General features: G+C 47.8%; 1 protein-coding gene across 1 annotated transcript in view; it reads left to right on the forward strand.

The window, feature by feature from the left end:
- Window positions 1–23,777, forward strand: part of LOC146209484 (uncharacterized) — a 200,202-nt gene extending 176,425 nt beyond the window's left edge. Inside the window, exon 13 of the mRNA XM_084600614.1 lies at window positions 23,599–23,777. Coding sequence (XP_084456740.1) covers window positions 23,599–23,607 — 9 coding nt within the window. The 3' untranslated portion in view covers window positions 23,608–23,777. The remainder of the gene's footprint in view (window positions 1–23,598) is intronic.
- Window positions 23,778–24,800: the final 1,023 nt, after the last annotated feature.

Below are 24,800 nucleotides of genomic sequence, written 5' to 3' on the forward strand. Positions count from 1 at the left end.
GCACCAGAGAGCGCCAGCCGAAGCCACACCACCCAGACCCCGTCACCAGGAGGGACGGTAGTATACCAAGGGTGTGGACTTGGAATTAAAGAAACGATAGGGAATGGTTTTTCAAGACTTCAATCAGCGGAGACTTCAACCAAGGACCAGATGGACGTTCAACCTGGCAAGAAGAAGGAAACGGTTAGAAAGCGCGGAAGAACCAAAGACCCGGACTTTGTCATTTTCGATGACACGGGACACCGTGAGGGTCATCCTAAGGAGTGTCAGTGCAACATCTGCAAATCAGGTCCCGATTATGTGAGGGAAATCAGCCGTCAACTTACCAGCCGTCGCGAGCCTAGACCCCGTCTGCGGCAAGTAGGCTTAGCTAAGACCATATCTGGAGAGAGGAGTGAGGGGGCCGCGTGCGAGGTTGCTGCTTCCACTTCATCTGAGACGAGTTCTAGACCCGGAAAGAAGAGGACCACCGAACTGCAAACAGTTACTCGCGAGCTCAGACCTAGACGTCAAAGATTAGCCCAAACTACGACCGAGCTGACTCCGGTGAGCGAGGGCATAACAGATGCTAGGGAAGGATCTGCCGGAAGTAAAGACTCAAGGCCCGAGGAAGGAGTCCAGCTAGTCGGGAATTCTGGTAATGAAGTGATGACAGACAGTTTGGAGGATGCTGGAATACCTACAGGGAGTATGATTGCTTTGAGAGAGACTACCGACCACTCACCACTAGAGAGCTGTGAGGGGGAACCAATGGGCCAAGGCGCAAGACCAAAGGAAAGGGGTAGCGGGAGTACTGCTGTGAGAGGGGTGAACACCAGGATTGCAGCCAAGCGAACCAGAGTTATCCAGCGAACGGTAGCACCCAGGTTGCCGGCTTCCAGTTCGAGTGACGAAGATCCCGACCCTCAGATGCGCAGGAAACAGCAAAACGAGAGACAAAGGTTGGGCTGGGTTGACATCGTTCCCACTAGAGTACTTCCGGTTCCGTCTCCCCCCCGCGTGGCATCCAACCCGCCAGCCCATTCGAAGACCAGCAAATCTGCGTTGGACAAAGCAAGATCGAACCAAGCAAGGCAAGACTTCATAGACAATCTCTTGTCAACGGATGAGAGTCAGGATGAAGATCTTGCCACCCCATCAGTTGTAGTGGAGAGTGAAGCAATATCCCAAGGTGATTCCTACAACTGCTCGGTTTGTGGGAAAACATTTACCACAAAGACGGGGCTTGGTGTGCATCGGAGGGCGAAACACAGAGAAGAATACAATGCGGAGATTAATGTCAAAAGGACCAAGGCTTGCTGGACTGAGGAGGAGAACATCCTGATGGCGAAGCACGAAGTAGTCCTCACTCTAAAGGGTGTCCGAAACATCAATGCCAGTCTCGCTGATATCAAGAAATCCCGGACTGCGGAGGCGATAAAGAGTCACCGAAAGAATGGCAAATACCGGGCTTTGGTTGCGGACCTTCTGGCACATGCCCAGCAAGGGGCACAAGAGGATAGCGGCAGTGATGAACCTTCCTGGAGAGCGCTCCCCGAAGGGGACTGCGTAGAGTCTGCGACCAGGCAGGAGACACCACAACGCGGAGCTCCCATTGAAGCGGGCCCGGAGCCTCCCAAGACAAGGAGATCGAAAGACAGCACGACTAAGAAGGAATTGACCAGGCTCACGAAAAAGCAGTGCCCAACCTCTTTCGGAGCTTCCAAACTATGGGAAATAGGTAAGAGAGCTGCAAGAGATGAGGACATTGCTCGCCCATTTGATGATTACCTCCGAAAGTTCCTCACAAATCCAAAGAAGAAACAAGGACCATACCGCCCCCCCGGTACCTAAGAACCCGGAGAGTCACAGGAGGCGGCGGCGACGAGAATATGCCCGGACTCAGGACTTGTTCAAGAAGAACCAGACGCGCTGTGCACACGAGATTCTGGAGGGACGTGGAGAGGGAGAGGGCCCTGACCCGATAACTCTCCTCTCGGATTGGAAGGAAGTTACGGAAAGAACAACAGAGGCCAGGGTCGAGATGACACTAAGCGAGGAGCAGATGGTCGATCCGTTTGACGTCGTAACGTCTGCTGAGATCAGAGCAGCGCTGCCCCCGAGAAGCACAGCGGCAGGACCCGACGGATTGACGGGGGAAGACCTTAGGGAGGTTCCCCTTGCGGTGCTGCAAGTGATGGTCAACATCTTAATGCTCCTTCGTCACATCCCTCCTTCCCTCCGGAACGCAAGGACCATTTTCGTTCCAAAAACGCCGAACGCCAGAACATCCGGCGACTTTCGGCCGATTACAGTCACTTCCATCATTTTGAGACTGATGCATAAGATCTTGGCATCAAGGCTACTGGCTCAGATCCCATTGGATCACCGGCAGAGGGCGTTCCTCCCCGTGGATGGCTGTGCGGAGAGTATCTGGTTGCTGGCTACCGCATTGTACGAAGCACAGAATGGGCTTAGGCCGCTATACCTTGCCTCAGTGGACCTGGCTAAGGCTTTCGACTCAGTGACTCTATCGGCTATCCTGCGAGGTTTAGCCAGGAAAGGTAGCAGTATGGACCTAATCGAGTACGTGAAGCAGCTCTACCAAACTGCAACAACAACCTTCCAGTACCAACAAGAAGAAACGATCATCCATCCCACCACCGGAGTGAGGCAGGGGGATCCACTCTCCCCGCTGCTATTCAACCTCGTCGTTGACGAATGGCTATCGGATGAGTCCCACGGAGTGGCGTTCAAGACCCAAGATTTCACGCTGGACGCGATGGCCTTTGCCGACGATCTGGTAATCTGCGCCTCCACTCCAGAGGGACTTCAGACCCGACTCGACTCACTGGCCTGCTTCCTTCGGGAAAGAGGCCTTCGCATAAACCCGAAGAAGAGCTTAACAGTGAGCATCCAACCGTCGGGAAAAGAGAAGTTGAAGTTACTGACCAACATGAAATTCGAAGTGGAGGGGCAGGCCATCCCAATTGCAAGGTGGGCTCTACTTGGCGTTACCTGGGGGTGCAGTTTTCCCCATACGGACAGCTCCAATCGCTGGCCCCCAGAGAGTTGCCTGATCTACTGCAAAGAATCCCAGCGGCCCCGTTGCGACCACAACAAAGATTGGTGCTTTTAAGGCACTACCTGATACCGAAGTTTTACCACTCTATCGTCTTGAGTCCGCTCACGAGTCGGTTACTGCAAGATCTCGACCGCCGAGTGAGAGCTGCTGTTCGGAAATGGCTCCACCTGCCCCATGACATTGCACTTGGATTCTTCCATGCCCCGGTGGACCAGGGAGGCTTAGGAGTTCCATCCTACCGAACAACAATTCCAGCGTTGCAGCTGAAACGGCTCAAGAGGATGGCAGAGGAATCGTCACACCCCACCTGCAAGGCGGCCCAGGGTTGCCTGCTTCAGAACAGATTACACCGCGTCATGGCACTCTGCTGCTTCAAAGAAACCGACATCTCAACGATGAAGAAGGGAAAAGTGTACTGGCGGAACTTGCTACACAGCAGTTCCGATGGGTATGGCTTAAAGGAGTCGAAGAACTGTCCGGCAGCCTCGAGATGGGCGGCAGAGGGAAGACGTCTTCTCACGGGAAGGGAGTTCATTGATGCCGTGAAGCTAAGGATCAACGCAATGCCGAACCGGACTAGAACAAGACGGGGCCAAGACCTGCCGGTGAGATGCCGAGCGAACTGTCCTGAGGAAGAATCCCTGGGTCACATACTTCAACGATGTGCAAGGACCGACCAGGCAAGGATTCGACGGCACGACATCCTTGTGCGACTGATGGCGGGAAAACTGCGAGAAAAGGGCTGGAGCATCCAGCAAGCGAAGCATTTCAGAACTTCTAAAGGCAAGCAGATACCCGACCTTGTCCTCAAGAGGGATGGGCAGGCTATAATCCTGGACGCCCAGGTTGTCAGAGTACGGAAGTCGCTGTCAAGAGCGCACGAGGACAAAATTGCCAAGTACTGGAATGCCGACCTTCACCGACAGATCTCGGATACACCAGTGACTGTGATGTCAGCAACTCTGTCATATCGGGGTTGCTGGGAAAAAGAGAGTGTGAAAGGGCTCATTCAACTCGGCCTGGGGGGCCAAGTCATCAAGTTGATCACCGTGCGATGCCTCCAAGGCAGCATGCGGATTTTCCGCAGTTACATGGCCTCAATGATGACAACCTCTACCAGAAGTGCTTCAATTCCTCCCCACGGCACACCTCCCCGCTAGAGGGGTTCTTGTTTGGGTAACACTCCCCGCAAATGAGTGTGCAGATCTCTTTCTTGTTGTTATTGATGTTTGAAGTTTGAGAAATAAAAAAAATAGCCAAATGCCCTCTTCCCGCCAAAATGGCACGCGAAGACCATGATGGCAGACGCCTGGCGCCGGCGGAAGCCCTGGCACGCCATTATGGTTCTAAACCCGGCGTTTTTTATGTGGACGCCTCTGGCCCGCACCATGGGGGGTGGTACACGGCCGCAGTCGTCCACGAGGCGTAAACAGTCAACGGTCTTAGCTTCAGGGCCCGTAACATAACTCATGCGGAGGAGGTCTCCATAGCATTGGCTGCTTCCCACTCTGACTCGAAATATATAATTTCCGACTCGCGAGGGGCCTGTCGGAACGTCGAACAGGGCTGGACCCCTTATCTAGCCTACCGAATACTTCAACATAGCTCCTACATTGGGGACTCCGCTACCCGATATATTATTTGGGCTCCTGCTCATCAGGGGCTGGCTGGAAAAGAGGCTGCCGACGCCGCCGCCCGCGCGCTCTCTCTCCGGGAATTTTCCTCCTCCCCCTCCGACCAGGACGCTGATCCTAATCCGGCTTATACATTCAAAGATATCGTAAATTACTACCAATATAGCCACACTCTTTACCCCCGCCCATGTAAAGGCCTTTCAAAGGCGGATGAGCGGCTCTTACTCCGCCTCTGTACCAACACACTGCTGTGCCCGGCAGCTCTAAAACACTTCGACCCTGCTTTCTCTCAACGTTTTTAGATTCCTGCTTTCTCTGGCAGCTGCCCCGCCGGGGTGGTGCAGTGGTAAGACGCCCGACTACTGTGCCGTAGTACCTGGGTTCGAACCGGACCTCGGCGGCTGTGTTTCGATGCAGGCGAAACGAAGAGGCGTCGTGTGCTGTGCGATGTCAGCGCACGTTAAAGATCCCCAGGTGGTCGAAATTACTCCGTAGCCCTCCACTACAGCTCCTCTTTCTCTCTTTCCACTTTCACTCCCATCTTCCTCCCTTCCCTTACGGCGCGGTTGCGGTGTCCACAGAAAAAATTGGAGGACGCTTAAGCTTCGCCTTCAAGAGTGGAACGCGATAGCGTTATTGCACCTCGTCGAGAAAACTTATTAAACGCAAGGGTATTGGGGCATCCTCGCACCGGTACCTGCGCGGCCCGAAGGGGAGAAGCGGGTGAGCGAAGATAGTGATCTAAAGAAAGGAAAGATGCTTGATTCTACAATCCGTGAGGGTGCACGGCGAAACGTCAGGGGCGAGTGGCGCGCCACATGTCGGGGCAGCGCCGCACATTGTGAGGAGGGGTTCTGTGTTTGCCGCAAGATGGCTCTGCATGTGCGCAGAGCGCAGAAGAAATGTAGCGGTAACGTACTTCGCTACTCGTGTAACTGCGACTTCTGTAAGTAACATGCTCATATTTACCGATATACACCGCAGTAAAACGTTCTACGGCACTTTTCTAAGGCAACACCGCATTCACTAGAAGCGCTTTTGTGCCGTTTCAAGCATCGAACTCGTGGCTGACTGGTAGTGTCTCCGTCTCACACTCCGGAGACCCTGGTTCGATTCCCACCCAGCCCGTCTTGGAAGTTGCTTTTTATTTATGAAGTGCATGCCGGGATTTATCGCTCACGGCCAACGCCGCCGACGACACCGGCTTTTCTGCGACACGAGCTCCTTAACGCTACCGCGTTAAAACAAGTGAGACAGTTACCGCGCCTTCCCCTTCCTATAAATAAATCAAATCTGGCAGCTGCCCGCACTGTGGGGTGGTGTCTTCGGACACCTACCACATGGTGTGGGCCTGCCCCTCAGATCCGGCTATCCCCCCTCACCCCAACCCAACCCGGGAGGACTGGGAGGAGACCCTGCTCGGCTGCTCCGACCTGAAGGCCCAACGGGCCTTATTCGGGCGACCCCGAGCGGCGGCAGACGCCACTGGGGTCCCGAACTAGGGACCTCCACCTAGTGTTTGTGAGGGTTGGCCCCCTCAGGGTCAGCTCATGCATAACCTCCTGCATTTTGTATCCTATATAAATGTTTTCCCCCACCACCCCGAGTAAAGCCAAATACGCATACCGGAGAGCCCGGGTTGAATTATACCGCGCACGAGCCCTACCGCTGGCGGCTGCGCTTCGATGGAGGCGAAACGAAGATGCGTCCGTGTGCTGTGCGATGTCAGTGAACGCTAAAGATCCCCAGGTGATCAAAATTACTCCGGAGCCCGTCACTACGGCACCCCTTTCTCTCGGACCACTTTCACTTCCGCCTTCCTCCCTTCCCTTACGGCGCGGTTAATGCATCCACGGAAAAATTGTGACAGCGCGCCTTTCCTTTCCTATAAACCAATCATCACCAATAATATTCTCTGAGTGTAAATATCAATTAATTTATTACATTCTCTAAATGAACAGTAACATTGAGTGTAATGTCCCAATCGAGTGCTCCGCATTTTCAAACAAAGCCCTCGAATATTTCTTGTGCAGCCTGCTTTCAGCTTTGGCAACCATTCCAAAAATTTCCTTCCTTTTAACTCATTTGTACCAGAGAGAAATTAAGGCAGAAGAATGGAAAGTGCGGCTAGCTGCACTCCTTCTTTTTTCCCTGTGATCACTTAAAATGGAAGATAAGGGCAATCGACATTGCATGGCCACCGAGTAGCGTCGCGTCATACCGACGTTTTCGACAGTCACGAGTTGACGTACCATACTACTTTATAATTAGGGTATATGGGCTGTACGGAGTTGCGTAAAAGCCAAGGTACAGCTGGCACGGAAACTACAGCTAGTTATCTCGACTTACAAATGCCTTAGCTCTTACTAGGTCTTCCCTCAGTACCTACAATGGAGCCCACACCGGCGGTTGCACCTCCCTGGCTGCCAGAAGTAAAAACGCAGCTTCCAGTGGCGAGTTTCCATCCATCCACCACCCTTCAGCCTTCACTCTACGGAGAGCCTCCAGCCACCACTTACCCACCATCCCTATCCAGTCATTATAAATTCGATCCACCTGCGACCCTTCCGACTTCACTCCACAGAAAGCCCCACTCGCCCATCACCCCACTTGAGGAGCTTAATTTTAGTCAGCAGAAGATCGCGGTTTCATGAAACGCAAAAATGCAATTGGAAGTCATTCGATGCAAGAAGCTGATGTAATGTATACTGTTCACGCGGATATTGTTGCGTCACATCGCACAATCAATCGAGGTTTCGTTCAAATGTTCAAATTGCACCTAGCGTGAGCCTGTTTATGTGGCAGAATTATCAACTGCAAAATTTACAGTAAATAAAAAATATTACTGCTTGATAACGAAGCTCGCGGTCTTATTGGAGTGTGTACGACAGCAAACGATCCCGCGTGGAAGAAAGAGCAGACGTGAGCTTGTACTTGAAGCTATGGGACGAAAATAACGAAATATTTCAGGATAGTATGTACTGATTTTAGAGATAAGTATTTACTAACTGCTTTCCTCTGACGATGCCGTCATGCCGTCGCCACGCAAATGAAATATAAAATGGATAGTAAATCCGCAGGAAAGAGGGCCTTTGATCTTATCGGATCTTCGGGGATCGCGGCGTAGTTAAAGTGATAAGGTTATGAGAACAGTCGTAGTAATTCACAAGCCTGCTGTAATCACTGAAACAGTGACCAGCGCGCGTCCACAGTTCGCTGCTTTGGAAGGAAATTCCTTTTCTATACGACCAATGTCGATCAATTGGCCAATGTCGACAAGGAAAAGGGGGGGGGGGGATATGGTAGTGCCAAGGGTATAACCATAATTTCTTCCTTTCCCTTCATTACCATAATCCCGGGAAAGGCGGGATTCTGAAACGTGCATATGCTTTCCGACGGCTTCGGTAACACCTTGGAGCTGACCGATTCGAATGACTCACAACGCGATCCTACGCGGCAGCAAGACTTTCAGCGAGCTGACAGAAGACAGCGGCAGTCTTAGTCCTTCGGTCCAGCATATTGAAAAGCGTAGATTACGGTGGACAATTCACTGGCTGCTCTCTTGGTGGCTAGTAATGCACTGAGATACATAAAGATACTATATTATTGGTTTTGCCATTTGGGTCCTCTCCGGCTCGTAGATGAAATGTGTGTGGAGTCTCAGGTGAACTTCTATTGAAGCAAAAAAAAAGATAACTATCATTTGTTTACTGCCGACATTCATTTCAGGGCTGATTCGAAGCATCAAGCATTTCAAAACCCTCATGCTATGCCACCACGTGCTATGGGGATTCTCATCCTCCAGAGTTGAGCGTAGACTAGGAGGTAGCCATAGTGGAGGGCTCTGGATAATTTCGACCACGCGCTGTTGTCAGGAGCATGGAAGCCGTACACCACACGGGCTGTGCCGTTAGCCTTGTTTCCAGTTTCCCAGTGCACAATCTCGCATATATTTTGGAAGACCCATGACCGCCTTTAGTTGAGAAACGAATGGATATCCGCTTTCAAGTGTCATGTGTTCATCAGGGATCACCAAAGGGAAATAGGCACATATGCCATTGGCCACTATCAAACATCTATTGGTAAATGCGTTATAGTGACCAAAAGCGACATTGGCATCTACATAAAAGCGCACATTAGTTATCAGACATTCTGCGGAATTTCATTACATTGGAACGCGAGGTTCAGGAAAGGCAGATATTTTGTTGCATATTTTCTTGCTCCATCACCGTATTCTGCGACTTATTGAATAATTTTATTCATGGGGCTTGAGCTCCCAAAGCGACTCGGGCTATGATAGACGCCGTAGGAGAGGGCTCCGGATATTTCGATCACCTGGGGTTCTTTAATGTACACTGACATTGCACAGCACATAGGCGCCTTGCTTTTCGCCTTCATCCAGAAGCGGCCGCCATGGGAGGGATTTGATCCTGCATCCTTGGGTTAAGTAGTTCAGCGCCCTAGCGACTGCGCCACCTCGGCGGTACTATTTCACTTTTTTTTTTCAAACAGATACGCTAAAGGATAGAAGTAGAGGAAGGAAACATCCTAGAAAAGTAAGAGAATATCAAACTTGTCATATAATCTGAAAAATAGATGAATGCTTGAGTGCATGTGTCATGACCTGAAACTTGAAAGTAATCGTACATATTACCGCGTACCATTCAGGTCTGTATTTGTAGCGCATAGATCGATTCTGTACTCTGTTTGCTCACGATCGTTGTCGCGAAACGCACCTTTTTTGTTTTCTTTGTAGCGCAAGATGCGCCCAGATGTATCTAGAAGATTCTAGCCACTTGCCTGTGTTACTGCACTGTTCCAGGTTGTGCTAGCCACCTTCATCGAGCTTATCCAGATGTCTCTTTGTCGTCTTTAAATTGAGCTTTGACGGGTGTGACGGGCATTCTTTGTTCGACGACCGACAAACACATTTGCTGCTGCCGCCGCCGATGAGTTGCCTGTTTCTTTTTGCAAATGCAAGTCAGCCCAATGAACGGTTGACGCTAGCGCTATTACGCTTGTCTTCTCTCTTGGTGCCTACGTTCTTCTCACCACCACGTGGCAATATTACTGGCGATAGAAATGCAGTCAGTTAATTCTAATGTGCCAGACCGATGGCTATACGGAGGTAGGCCTCCAAGCAATCGACATCCGCTCAGCCTTCCTTCTATCCTTCGCGATGGCAGATTAAGTGCCAAGTCCTGTTAATTTAACCTATATAAATTGGTTGCTTAAATACTAGAATTTCAACCAAATGTAGCGGATTTGGCAACGTTAAAAATGTTGAATGTCTGGTGAGACAGAATATATCCTACTGATAATTTCTGTTGAATATATTGGAATGACCCAGTGTATCTGCGCGAAAGAAATGGAATCCTGCACAAAGAAGCAGGCTCCGACCGATCCGAAAAAGGTAATCATGTTGTGACAGACTGGCCATAGAAATTCTCAAATAAAACTTGTTAAGAAATTTATCCAGCATCTACTCGTCACAATTTCGTTATGTAGGGAATGTGAAGCTGCCTTCTTTTTATCGTCACATGTTTACTTATTACGCGTTCGGATGGAGCTAACGCCTTCAATAAAGTCGCAAAAATAACAAAGGTCCTGATGATGAGCCGGCTCTAGCAATCACTTCAATTTTAAATATGTTTTTATAATTCAACCTAGGTCCAGCACGGATTCACTATCGGCCGCACTCGGCTTTAAAGAGGCTCGAAATGGAAGCGCGGCGCATTTAGACTCGTCGGACCTGAAGTGACTCATTGAGTATGTGTAGCTTTGAGGACACTATTATTATTTTTTATTTATTGACCGTCCGGTTCACGTGCTATCCTTCCGTTAAAAAGGGTAGCCAGTATCACCACCCCGATGATTACATACAGATTGTTCCAGAATATTTTATAACTGTACGATGGTTTGCATTTTCGCAACATACATCCCTGCTCTACACCCCTCTCTCTTCTTCGTCCTGATCCTTAAAGACTGCCCTTGAATGTCTCCAATGTCCAATGGCATGGAACTATTTGTGGGCTCCCATACAGACCGCCGTGTTCCACATGTAAGCTTTAACCTCCTGCTGTGTAGTCGACGTTTGCGCGACACTCGGCATTGGCCATGAAACCCGTATAGGCGGCACTCCCGCAAAACAGTCACAATTTATTTTCTTAGAGAGGAATCGTCAAGTAGGATGCCACTGACGTCACCAAGTGGAAATGTAGGTAACGGTTTCTTGCGGCACACTTTAGAGGTCAGGGGAACACGGTGGCATGATCTGCATAAACAAACCAATCAGGAAAAAATCGGCGACGGAAACGAAAGGCTCGCTAGGTCGAAGAGTGAATAAGAGGTGCCTGTAATTAGCGCCTCGGAAAGCTAGTGGGGGAAGGTGCGGCATCCGCCCCCAAGCTCGTCACCGCGACGACGACGACACGGGAGACAGTAATGCCGCCGGAGCGAAGCGAAGGTGGCACTCCCCCCCTCCCAAGACTACCGAAGGCCAAGCTCGTATATGGAGTGCGCGTGGCAGACGCCCGCGCGCCCCACGCCGACTCACTACGGGGGCCGAGTTGGCGGGCCCGCTGACAACGGAGGCGGCAGCGACGGCACAAGAGACACTGCCTCACTTTGGGGACTGATCGGCGGAGCGAAGGATTCCAGAAGCGCTCAGTGCCGAAGCGCCGCGCACACAGGGCACTGACGAGACACACGACGCGGCGGCCAACATGTCGCGACAGAGGGTGAGTGCTTCCTTCACTGACAGATATCCAATTCCTTTCCTGTGCACGCTCTTAAAAACATGGCGTTCACAACATAGCCACCCTGGCATGGGATTCGCGAGGCATTCTTTTGTGGAAATAGAGAGGATTTACTCGGTGAACACAGCTGGTCCAGAAGAAAAGCGGCTATGAATAGTCTGCAAGTTCTTGGGCGGTGGGCCCAACTTCACGTTATTAATTCATCTGTAAAACGCTACTCAACACCACATTTCCGTTGCACACGGACCCCGTCGTGTCATTTGTCCATACTATTCGCAAGCGCCTTGCCTGCAGAGCTCCTGTGGTCCCCATGATGCTAGAGGCCAAAGGGCAATTGCTTAAATCTCATATTATAAGCATTTGCGTCATTACTATAGTTATGCCCGCATTTGTTTGATCTTGTTTCGACCTTAGAACATTGCCTATTTGTTTGCCCATACCAAGTAGCTAAGCACTTCACACTATACTGTGGCTAACAGGATGCGTCTATACGGTAACTTTCGCACTTCATTAAATGTGAAAAGTGAAATTTCAATAATTGAAATCACGACGGCTACTGAACGAAGCGATGTCAGAAGTGGCGACTCCGCCCCTCACACTTAATCACGTCCAAGAGAATAATTTCTTCTTAGTAATCATGATGTACATTCAGGAGCTCCATCGGCGTTCTACGCATTTGCAGATTGTGAGAAGTCACGCCTTCGCGCATTGTAATCAATGAGGAACATTTCGTCTGCCATATTTCACAACAGCAGACGAAATACGTCATATTTTCAGAAGATTACGAACCAGTCATTAAAGCACATGCAGTGGTGAGTACAGTATGATATGAATGAAATGATACGAAATTGCACCCCTGTAATACTACACACCCACGTCTGCTTAGGCGGAGCATCTCAGTGCACCGACATCGAGAGCGCCCGTCGCCATTCATGGCATTGTTTAAACACTGGTAATTATTTCCAACTTGGGAAGTTTAAACATAATATAACTAGACAGGAGTCCACCGAAGGGGCATTTCTCAGAGCTGCACTCCACTAAAATTAAAGCCCCGCCATGGTGCTGCAGTGGCTAGGGCGTTCTACTGCTGTGCCCAAAGATATTCCAAATCTTTGGAGCCCTGCAATACGGCGTCTCTCACAGCTTAAGTCCAACCAAAGTTAGAAGGTGCACTTACAACAGGACGCTCCGAAAGCCTTCCGTAGCCTATTTTTATTCCTGAACGTTATAATGCGCCCGTACCGCAGTCCCCAGAGATGGTTACCGAAGTTTATGGCGGTCAGCAAGCTCATTGCGCACTTCGTCCTGGTTTAGGCAAGACAAATAGATAAATTTCACGAAAAAATGAACGCTTCTAAAATGCCTAGGAAATACTTCGGCATGCTTCCCAATACCACTGACTTAAGAAATGGTAATCTGACCCTGATTATATCTTGCGTGCTTGAGAATTTTTTCGTGGACATTTATTTTTCATTTCGCGTATTGGGACGAACATACTAGAAAGAATATGCAGTATCTAATTGATGTTATCATTTTTCACATTAGACACTTCTCGTAACGGCCGTTTTCTTATTCTCAAATCTCTCAAATCAATTTTTTCTTTCTTCAATTAGCTATCAACCTTCTGTCTGAGTAGACGTCATATGACGTCTCACGGCCGGGGTTATTTATCTTGGCATTATATTTGTTTCTATTTGCACTGACAAAAATATATGGTTCATAGAAATGTGTATTTCAGGTGTCGCCTATATATTTTTATTTCGGTGCTGATAAGGACAAACGTACTCTCCGGCATAAGTGACGTAATAGGTACGGCTATATAGTGCATAAAGTTAAAGGGCTGAAAGAAATCCAGTTAACGAAGTCATGAAAAGGGAGATGTCTCCTCACGACAATACAGTGAAGAAGAAGCCATTCTAAAATTAAAAGTAGTGTTTTCTTTTCCTGCTAATAAAGGTTGCTGCGAGGAAACAGTTAGGCTCCTTGTTGTCATTCTGGCTAGTCGCGAGCGAAAAATTATGGGCAGTTCCAGTAATTAAGCTTGCCCTTTTTTCGCCATCACGGACGCCACACGGTATACCCAACCATCGATATTTACCATTGCTCGACCATACATAACAGAGTATTACCCGCGACCTAACCTGACTTATTGTTTTCGCTTATTCACATTTTTAGAAACCGTTACTCTCGCTGAACCATTAAATACGGCATTTATATACTTGATGCTGCCCGTATTCTTTATTGTTTCCCTACGCAGTTCTTTGATTAGTTCAACATTAACCAAAACAGTAATTGGTCAGTTTTCTTTGTACCTTCATCCTTCGCGCTTTGTACTGTACATTATGCTATGCTTTATAGCGTTTATCACATGCTTTTCAGCATTCTATAACAGTACCCTTTCAAGCAGCCATAGGGCCGAGGGCTACACTTTTTGTCATCAATTCATTATCAGTAATTTTTAAACTGACAAGTATCGTTAGAGTTTTAATGTTTCGTATGAGTTGAACTCTGCAATGCGAGATCCCTCTGTGTAATTCATACTAGCCGGTTTTCCATTTCTGGTGGCTGATCAGTACAATTAACTTCGTTTCAAACCTTAGTGTTAATCTCAAGCTACATTTACCCTACCATGGCAGCAATGGCTATTTCGTGCTTCAGACCAGGCAAAATGCTTTGAAGCTTTCTTTCTTTATTTTCAACAAACTACCACTTGTTATTGGCTTTCATCTGATCACGTGTTTGCTTAGTCTCGTGATTAATTGCCAACATCTCCCAGTGAAGGCCTACCAAAGATCATTTCATTAGCAGTGCAGTATGAGACTTTCTCACTTTTAACATTTGTGCCTGTATAAGTACAAAATAGGGTTTTTTTTCGTCTTGTCAATTTCAAGATGGCTCTTGTCAACTGAGCTATTCGTAAGAGCTTTAACGTATAGTGTTGTAAGAAACTATGCATTGCATCATTAACTGATGCATCTCACGCTCTGATGAGTATAGTTTTCAGTGCGGACTAACTTGTCAGTCACAGCCTTCAAATTAAAAAGAGCATAATTTTTCCTCTTAAATCGCTCAAACTTCCGAAATCTAATACCGTGCAATCCCACTTTCCTGAAACATTTCAACGCGTCGCTAGAAGCACTTTATTTTTAGAATCAACATAACTAAATACAGATAAAAAGCAAGAATCAAAATAACGTAACACAGATAAAAAGCAAGTATATGATTCCTGGCACCAATATTCTTCTGTCCACAAGAGCCTTCTTCAAAAGAGCGGAAGGTTTGAAAGAGAGATCGAAACATTGTCAGAGATGTGGTTTCGTAAACAGGACCTAATTCAATATTTCGTACCTTGTGCGGCTGTGCATCGATCAAGCGACCACCTACGCAAGCCCATTCTGTCGCAAACGAGCACATCGTAGGCCAGTTGCAAAATTGCAACTACTCGCTTTGGCATCACGAAGAGAGCCATTGTCTAGGGTCGACATGTGACGCAACGGCCATTGCGCACTCACGAAATGGGGATGAGCGTCCGTGTATCGGAGTCGAGTCGAAGTGGTGCGAGCGATTCTTGAGGTGCCGTTCTGGCCGCCCGCCTGACAATATTTTCAAGGTCATCTGCTGGCCTATAGGCCTTGCATGAAACGACTTTAGGCAGATCCAGGTGTGGTTGGCGCACCAGAAGGACAGGGTGAAACGTGAGCAAGTTATACTATCTGCTGCACACCCACTATATGTCTAGCATTTATTTACTTTCACTCTAGTAAACAGTCACGTTTTGGCGTAGACAGTGAAGCCTGATGCATATCCAGATCTTAATTACTCGCCGGTGACAATGCATAGATTAAAGCACCGATACATGTTTCAAAATTTAACCATGATCTTATGGCTTATTTTACGTTAAATTTCGTAACCACATTTATTTCTCGGTGCTGATTTCGCATCCCTTCACTTTTGACAGTACCGCGTTTAGCGTTCTTTCTTTCCACTTCGTGATTCTGTTGCATATGCAATCTGTTTACCTGAGAGAGAATAGCAATATACTCTACAACTTTTTAAACAAGCTTTTAGCGCTCACAAAAATATTAAAGGAAACTGCTGACCAAATGTCGTGCACCGTTGTCGTAGGGAAAATATTTATTTTATGGGATATACATATGCAATGAAATTCTCGGCTTGGATGAAAAATACTGTTTAAAATATAAGATAAGACAAGTAGCAGGCGCTCGAGTGGCTGGTCTCTTGACGTCGAGTATTTAATGTAGGCTGATACCATGGTGCCTGTGCGTTCATGGTAATTTGTCATTCTTAGTCACTGATTGATGCTTTGCGAACACAGTTTTGTGGTTAAATGCTTTCATCAGCTTTTTGGCTATCTGTGCACCTTGCAACACGGAAAGAGAGAGAAAAAAAGTAAATTCACGTTATTAAGAACTTCGTTGATTAATATAGAAAGATTTCCGGCTCGCAAAATCAAAGACTGCTGGCCCTGTATCTAATCCGACTGTAGTCAGGCATGTACTGGAATTTACTGGGTAGGGTATTATGAAGAAATGGAAATGGAATAGAGGTTTCCAGTTTGACTTTTGCGTGCTTATTACCTCATTTAAGAAATAAGCAGGCAATGTTTCTGTATGTTTCTTGCAAAGTCGACATAAAGCTTGAGTGGTAAAGTTATCAATACTATTCTTGATATCATCCTTCGTAGCATAGTGCATGGGCTTCTTGAACATGTCTTAAACTACATGGTGTGAATGGGTTCCTTGCGCATATGCCGGCAGTGAGATATATATGTACTTTATTCTGCACAATAAATCATTTGTGAATGGCACTCTGTCCCGTTCTTCTTTTCTTGTTTGTGTGCATGTTGTTCTGGTGTCTAATTTATAATGAACACTGTATGAAAACTATTCCTTGGTACATTACAAGTAAGGCAATTGTTTATAGCAGAATGCAGCAAGCAATAAAGCGGTGAAAACTAAAAAGCTGGAACTTTAAATGGTACGGTTATCTTGAGAATATTATATGCGTACACAGCCTTGAGAATATCCGCGATGTACACATCTCCCTCAGTTAGCTGATTGAAGATAGCTTGATTGATTCTGTCAGGGCAATTATTTCTTTATTCTGGCCGCAGTAATGTATGCGTGCCTGTAACTGGTGTACTGCAGAAAAATATCCTTTAATGTGTTCTTTAATATCATCCAGTTTTGCATGCTTAGTAATCCATATTGTCTATTGCACGAATGTTTAGGAATTTTTTAAAAATTAAAAGCTCTGGAGCCGGAACCGTCATATTTTCAGGAACTGTGATTCTATATGAACACTAAGCATCCACCTGAAGTTATCGGTTTGCCGGAAGCAGGTTTTTCCTTCCAAATATATTTGTTTTGTATCTGGAATGGATATTATTTTTCATATATGCTTATTATACCTACGTCATAAGATGCTGCATGCCCTTGCAGGCCCAGAAACATTTCGCAAAGTGCTCTAAAAGAAGAATGAGTGGCAATAGGCCTTCAATATATACAGTAGAACCCCTTTATAGTAAAGCCACTGAGGCCAGCGAAAATATTTACTATATCATGGCCTTTACTGTATCAGTGGTCTGTGATGACATGGTCCTGAAAGTGCTGTCTAGTAGTTAAATAGGCACTTACTGAACACGTCTTGTTGCTTAATAAAAAAAAAGCCTAAATACCTTCCATCTCGCTTTTATCATCTCTATGTGTGATTTTTTCATTATAAAATTTGTCTACATCTTGTGGAAGTATCTCTGAAGCACGAAGACGTGATTACGAATGCAACCAGGTTCGATTTCATGTAAAAACTAAAGCCTTGCGTGAACATGGTGTCCCTTTTTGCTTTCTGTCTTTTAAAAGGCAATAAATGATAAATTCGCATGGCACTCAAGTGCTGTAAGACCTTACTCGCTGCACCTCCACTTTCTGCCACCACTGCCTCATGATTTGTACTGCACATTGCAGTGAATGTTAACCCATTTCTTTCCCTTCCCTATTTCTTGCTGCACTTTTACTCCTTTACTTTCTGAATGGAACACGCCGCCTCCTTGCTATGTTTGTAGACAGCTTTACTTTTTTCTTCTTCGCGCTGCGCGCTTTCCCTCACGGCTCCAAGGCTTTTGTAAAGTAGGCTTCTGACTGCTGCTACGGCTAGTAGTAAAGCCATCTAAACGAACACTCGGGGTTATTGTTCTGTTTTCAAATACAAAAAGTCGTGGCCTCGCGACTCTAGGTATTGCGCGAGAGTCGTCGCCATGGCCAGAAGCACTTTAACCAATTTTTACCAAAACCATCTTTACTATAAAGGGGAAAAATGTACAGTTCCCTATGGAAGATGAACTGGGACTTCAATTTCACTTTACTCTATCAGAGGTTTTAATATAGCGGGGTTCTGTATTTTGTACTCAATCGTATAGAGCACCCAGACTTCAAATATGTGTTTGGGTAAGCGTTGAGAAGGTATGTTTAGATCTTATGGTGATATATGCTTGTCTTCTGTGCAGATGTCATTTGTAAGACCCACGGGCCAATCTCCTCAACAAACTGTTCCTGAATGGTTGTTTCCTGTGAGGTGCCCAGCTTACTACCTGGGTCATGCGCTTCCCCCGCCCCCTCAACCTCATCACTTGATCCATTGACCCTTCACTGCCAACTATCATGCTCAACACAGTCCACTGCCATTTTCCATCCATGGTGGACACTGCCCTGGAATGCACCCATGCTCAGCCTCCTATTCCTGCAACACCTCTCGCACTTCGAGGCTATAGTGCATCAACCCTGCTCAACATGTCCAGCCACTTCCATCATGACCAATGCACACTGCACCCCATCACCTCTACCTGCACTACCTGGTCATATGCTGCTTAATGCCTTGTTTCCAATTACACCTACTAGCCTCTCCCATATTAACCCTGTACCCAATGCCTCCTGCACTGCATTTTGGCCCTCTGATGTCCTTGTGGCATGTACATGTATATGAGCTCTCCATAAAATGTTTTCGGAAAATATTTTGCTTGCCTCATTTAATTGCATGGTTTTTATGGCTCCTTGGGGAGATGACATGCAAGGTGGTATTGGGAAATGACTACATCAGAAAACCACAATTGTCAGAGTGACAGTAAAGCAAATGGCAGCAGTAAAGGCAAGGGTGAAATAACTGCATGGCTAAAGGTGGCTTCACAGTGGTAGTGCCAATGCCACATGTGGCAATGAATACTAGTGGCGTGCCAATACGTGACAATAGGGGCACGGCCAGCTGATAGACTATGTTGGCAGTGCTAACACAGGTGCAATGTTGGCATATAAGCCGGACTAATATAGAAAAATGTAGTAATTTCTCAAAAAACCAGTGTTACGCCAATGTTGGTACCAATTTTTGTCGACGTTGGGCCGGGGTTGGTGCGATGTTGGTGTGGTGCCTGGCCGGCCCAGGCGACCTTCCTGGGTTCAGATTATCAATGGTGCGTTCAACCTCGTCCTCGGAAATCGATCTGCTCAAACTTTTCTTTTGTGGTGGCATCCAGTCGTGGCAAGGAGGAAAGAAACACCTGCTTAAACATCTCCAACTTCATGTCCCGAAAAGCAAACAGCTCCTGATAATAGTCGAAGAACGCGCGTGCAATGTCGTTCTTATCTGTCACGAGGCTTCCGTTCCATTCTACTTCGGTTATGTCATTTCGATGAGCCTGTGCTTTTTCAAGACCCAGAGCCCGCTTAGTGGGCGTCTCGCCGGCGACCCATCTTTCGGCCCTGGCGCGAACGAGCGCTCCTCGATATCGGTCCTCATCTAATAATTCTATTTTCTTTTTTATCTTTCTGATGTCCTCTTCCAAACTTTTGGAAGACGATAACTTAATCGAAGTTATTGTACATCAGCTAGATGAAAAATCCTGTCCGTTGCTTTTTTCGGCTGTAGCTAATGGATTAAAATGTTTTTAATGTAACCAATTTTTGAAAGATGTCGAGACATGCCGGGTGGCACTGGCTTAGCTCGATACATTTATCGAAGATATACGGCACTCTCTATAAAATTCTTTCGCACAGACCTAGTGTTGACACCGGCGTGTCGCACCTGAATTCCGGTCATTCATCTAATATGGAGTCCTAAACCATTATTAGATCGTAAGGTATGCCGGCCGTATTTTCTGTCGGTAGATGTCTTATCCCGTACGGGTCTACTCAGGAGTTCGTTTTTATGACATGATGGTAAACATTCCACAGAAAAATGGGTTCCCAGTAATCGATACAAACGTTTTCTATAGTCTGCAGCTTTTTGCAGAGAAGGCAGGTTTTCGTCCATAGTACATATTCCAGACAGCCTTGGCCGACTACCGACCTATGCCGAACATCGGCAGCTGGTCGGCAGCCGACCTGGCCGGCATTCGGTGCTCGGCCGAATGACGGCACATGGTTGGCCAGGTACAAGGTCGGGCGGAAGTCAGCCATTAACCAAGGCCCAAGCCCGGGTACCTGACTGAACGCCGACCAATTCGGCTATGGTAGCTCGGCGATTGGGGCCCATGGTCGGCCTCGTACTAGGTGGGGAAGAAGTCGGCCTGCATCCATGGCCCGAGCTTGCAACCCCGACTGATTGTCGATCTGTTTGGCAACGATTGCTTGGGCATTTGGCGGCCCATGGTCGGCAAGGTGCCATTTTGTCGAGGAAGCCGGCTAGCAAAGTAGCCGGGCCAGTTTGTACATCATTTTTAACGGGAACAGCGCGCTAAAACTGGATAGGGAAAATACAAAACACAGACACAGCGCTGACTATGAATTTTTGTTGAATTGCTCGCAATAAATACCAGAAGAATGAAAACTAAGAAAGACAAGGCGAGGAGGAGTCCCTCTGGTCACTTCTTGTCGTCACCATCCAATATGCCTGTACTGTATGTCATATACAGTCATAACGACTACAATGCAAAAGCAGCTGGATCTATTTAATTTCCAGTGCAAATCCAGTTGTAAGTGAGAATGCGCATACAAAACGAAACCGTGTGGTCATAGCATGGCCATGTGACATTAAATTAGTGATTCATCATCATCATCAACAGCCTGACTATAACCACTGCAGAGTAAAGGCCTCTCCCATATTTCTCCACTTAGCCCGGTTCTGTGCTAGCTGCATCCACTTGACCCCTGCGAACTTCTTAACCTCATCCGACCACCTAACTTGCTGCCGTCCCCTGCTACGCTTTCCTTCTCTTGGAATCCAGTTTGTTACCCTAAGCGACCATCGGTTATCCTCTCTTCACACTACATGTCCTGCCCATGCCCATTTTCTCTTCTTAATTTCCACTAGAATGTCGGCACTCTGCACGCTTCCTATCTCTTAATATTACCCCTACCATTTTTCGTTTCATAGCTCTCGGGATTGTCCACAACTTAAGTAGAACTCTCTTGGTTAGCCTCCACGTTTCAGCCCCATAGGTGAGTACAGGTAAGATGCAACTGTTGTATGCTTTCCACTTGAGCGGTACCGGTAAGCTGCTAGTCATAATCTGCGAGTGCTTGCCAAATGCGCTCCATCTCAATCTTATTCTTCTTGGTATTTCCTTTTCATGGTCCGGATCTGCGGTTACTACCTGTCGTAAAAAGACATATTCGCCTACTACTTCCAGTACTTCGCTACCTATTGTAAACTGCTGCTCCTTTCCGAGGCTTTTGAACATTACCTTAGTCTTCTGCATATTGTTTTTCAAGCTTACGTTTCTACTTTGCGGGTGCAGGCGAGAAACACATTGGACGGTAGTGTAGCAGGCGACGCGAAAGCACACCATACGAAAAGGCCACGCCAACGCAGGTAGAAAGCGAAAGCTTCCACCCTTTTTTGGCCTCGGGGCAGAAAGCAGTGACAGTGATTGAAGTAATCATGTTTACGCAGTATGGGGGAATGTGCAGCGTTTTCCCAATCCACTCATAACGCACGCATATACTATCTTCGTATTGTAAGAGCGTGTAGCGCGGGCCGTTTTCGACGTGACAGAATGAGATGCTCTCAGCGTGCAGGTTTTCGGCAGACAGGAAAGCGCGGAGGCAGAGAGACAGAGAGAGGGATCTCAAAGGGCAAAGGAGCCAGGGGTTTGTTGATGGTACAGAGCTAGGTGGAATCGTCTCCGGTGACTTCGAGCGGCGCATATGCGCGGGGCGTCTTGAGTTACCGAGCACAATGCGGTCGCCGCGGCGCCGGCATGGTGCAATGGGCGTCGCTTCCTCCTCGCGTCATCTACAATCTTGCAGCTACGAAGCTCGGCAGAGAGGCACTTGCACACACCCCCTGAAAAGGTAATTGTCCCGGCCGGAATGCACACCTGCAAGAAACGCGCGGCATTTTTCTGGCAACGGATGATTCAGCGCTGTAGCCGGTTTCTGCCCTCAGGACTCAGGAGTCAGAACGGATGTGCTCGCAGTGGTGAAAACGTTCTCAGTGCACAGCGAAGGGTCATTCTGTTGTGAAACGATCCACAACCTTTCTGCCTCCGCCGCGATTTCTGCGGAATCAACGACTTGGTGACACATGTGCATCTCCTACATATCGGATGCGCATCTCGGTCAGGAACCTACCCTGTTTTCGTCCAGAGCGATCCACTCTGCAAGTGAACGGGCATGAACCCTCCAGGAGACTTATTTGTGCCAGGCGGTTTCTTTGCCGTTGCAAACGTTTGGACGAAGACGACGATAGCTTCCTAACGAAGTGCATCTCATTGCGTACACCAAAGGAACAAATCCGAATGCTTTGGCGTGGACGAAGGCGAGCCGTTAAGGTAAAAAAAAATACTGTACGTTGTGCAAGAGCGTCAAGTGCATCATATGATCCCAGCGGCAAAAACACATACTACAGGTATGTATGCATCTAAAGGGAATATGCATCATGAAAAGCACCTACTGGAGTTTGCACCCAGCCTGTAACGCAGCAGTGATACTAGCTGCAATGAGGATTTCTTCGGTGCGTGATTGCTTTAGTTGCGCCGGGGCCTGAAGGCGATGTATTTTGTCGTTTCTTTTCTTTATGTGCGAAAGGGGTAGGTAGCTTAGATATATCACAGGCGGCTGTGTGCGCTAGGCAGCATGTTTTATCGGGAATGCCGCCTGACTAACAAGAAAAAAAAGATACGGCGTTTTAATGCACTGCCGTTCGCGAGCCTGAGGAACAGCTCAACCAATCGGCTCGCGAACGGCGGTGCATCACAACAAATGCCTTTTTTTTTCTTTTATTCAGGCGGCAGTCGTGATAAAACATGTTAAATATTACGATGTGGCACACACAGCCACCTGTGATATCTGCGCTACCCGGCCCATTTGCACGTAAAGAAAACAAACGACAAAATACATCGCCATCAGACGCGCCGAACAAATTCTCATTGCGGCTATCACTGGTGGGTTACAGGCTTGGTGCAAACTCCGGTAGATACTTTTCATCATGCACAATTCCTGTAGATGCATCCATACCTGTAACGAAGTGCTTTTTGCACAGTCGAGAGTACGTAGTCGGTTGCTAAGGTCGGCCATTCACATCTTGACGCTTGGGGGCCCTAATTCAAGCTTGTTGGTCGCGGCTCGCCGAAGGAAACCCGAAAAACCGCGTCTTGCATCTCGGCACGCTTAGAAAGGGCAGCCGTACGCGGCAGGTGTGGTTGGCATCGCTTTGCCAAGCCTGTGACGGTCACCGTGCCGCCCCGCGGCGCCAGCCCCCGTGTACTGGCGGCGCCGAAAAACGCCGTCGACGACGTCCAATGTGTTTCCATCGGTCGCCGCTACGACTTCGCGCATGTGCAGAAAACTCGCGCAAAAGCCGGATTAACGATTGAAAGCAAAATCTTTTCTGTGGCGCTCGTTGGTAGCTTGCAGCAATATGTATCTGGTTTCCTTCGCCTGCCTCTGAAATGTCTTTTGTAGCCCTTGGATCACATTTGCTTGGTCAAGCAGTAGATGTGTACAAATAGTGCACCTCATATTTCAATTGACTTCAGATACCATCCGATGACTACATCACCGAAACTCACCATTGATCCCACTGAAGGTCCTACTAATTGCTTCAGTGACAGCCTTTTATCACTTTAACAGGCTAGAAAATTATTCATTGAATACGGAACGAAGGCTGATCTTTTCTTTCGTATATTTTCTAGGATGCCTGAGGAGAAACAGCGTGCCTGAGTGATGTCCTCTCCAGGAAGGCCGCGGCAGAAATAAGCGACGGCTCGTAAGAGTGAAGTAATGGGAAGGCGGGCACAACGAGCAGGGAAACGTGACATCTTCAACTCAGCCTAGAAGCTGAAAGCCGGAATAAATTTCACTGAAGCCTCACAAACTGTAAGCTGTAAGTGCCACTTTTTCTTAGGAGAGATTTGAGCCTGTTTCGATTATTCAGGAAAACCATTAAAAAGTGCTGCTTAAACGTACATTTGCCGATGCGCGGGCTTTTTTAAGCTAAATACGTATGGGTTGCTTTTCACTTTCCCGGTGTCACCCGTTAATAATTAGGGGGATTATTACCGATGCGCCCTTAACGGTGCGCACACTCCCAGACACCCTTAGAGTGAGTGGGAGTAGCTGTTCCGGTCGCAAAGGAGATGCCCTGGACATGCGTGGCAAGCTCAGCCGGAACCTAACTACCTTGTAGTGGCAGAAGGGGGTGGCCGTTTGGTACCGTTGTCACCGGTTCAAGTCAGAGTAAGGTTTGGAGTCAGAAGTAACAAACAAAAGAGACCTTATACACAGCAAGAGATGATACAGAGGAATACACAAACACTAAAATTGCACAGACGAGAGGTTCACAGAAAAACAAACGCTAAGCATGCAATTACAGAGGTATTCAATAACACAGAGGATTTACAACACAGATCAAGCACGAGAGAGTCACAAAAACATCAAATTGTTCACCGGGCACTGTTGTAGTCCGACGCCTCGAGAGTTACGATGTGGCCGCCATACAAGACGAGCGCCGCTCCCTTGCAGGTCCGTGGGCTTGCCAACAGCGGGTAATCCTCGGGAGTCCAGTTGTCACACTTACGAACACGCCGCAACCACTGACTCACTGACTGACTGACTGACTGACTGACTGACTGACTGACTGACTGACTGACTGACTGACTGACTGACTGACTGACTGACTGACTGACTGAATGCAGAAGCGGCGCGGACTCCATAAATAGGGCGCGCCGCGTCTCTCTGTTAAGGCGAGCCAAGGCTAGCGCGCACACACAATTAGCTTCGCTGGTTAGACCGCTCCCTTCTCCTCCCGTCGAGCCGCGAGTCGTCATTGGCTAGGTCCCATAAAATGTTCTGAAGTTTTCTGGCATATTCCAGACTGATGAGTCCGCGTCATCGC

The sequence above is a fragment of the Amblyomma maculatum genome, chromosome 1 (assembly GCF_055883805.1).
Source record: "Amblyomma maculatum isolate TAMU_Amacu chromosome 1, ASM5588380v1, whole genome shotgun sequence".
NCBI lineage: Eukaryota > Metazoa > Arthropoda > Arachnida > Ixodida > Ixodidae > Amblyomma > Amblyomma maculatum.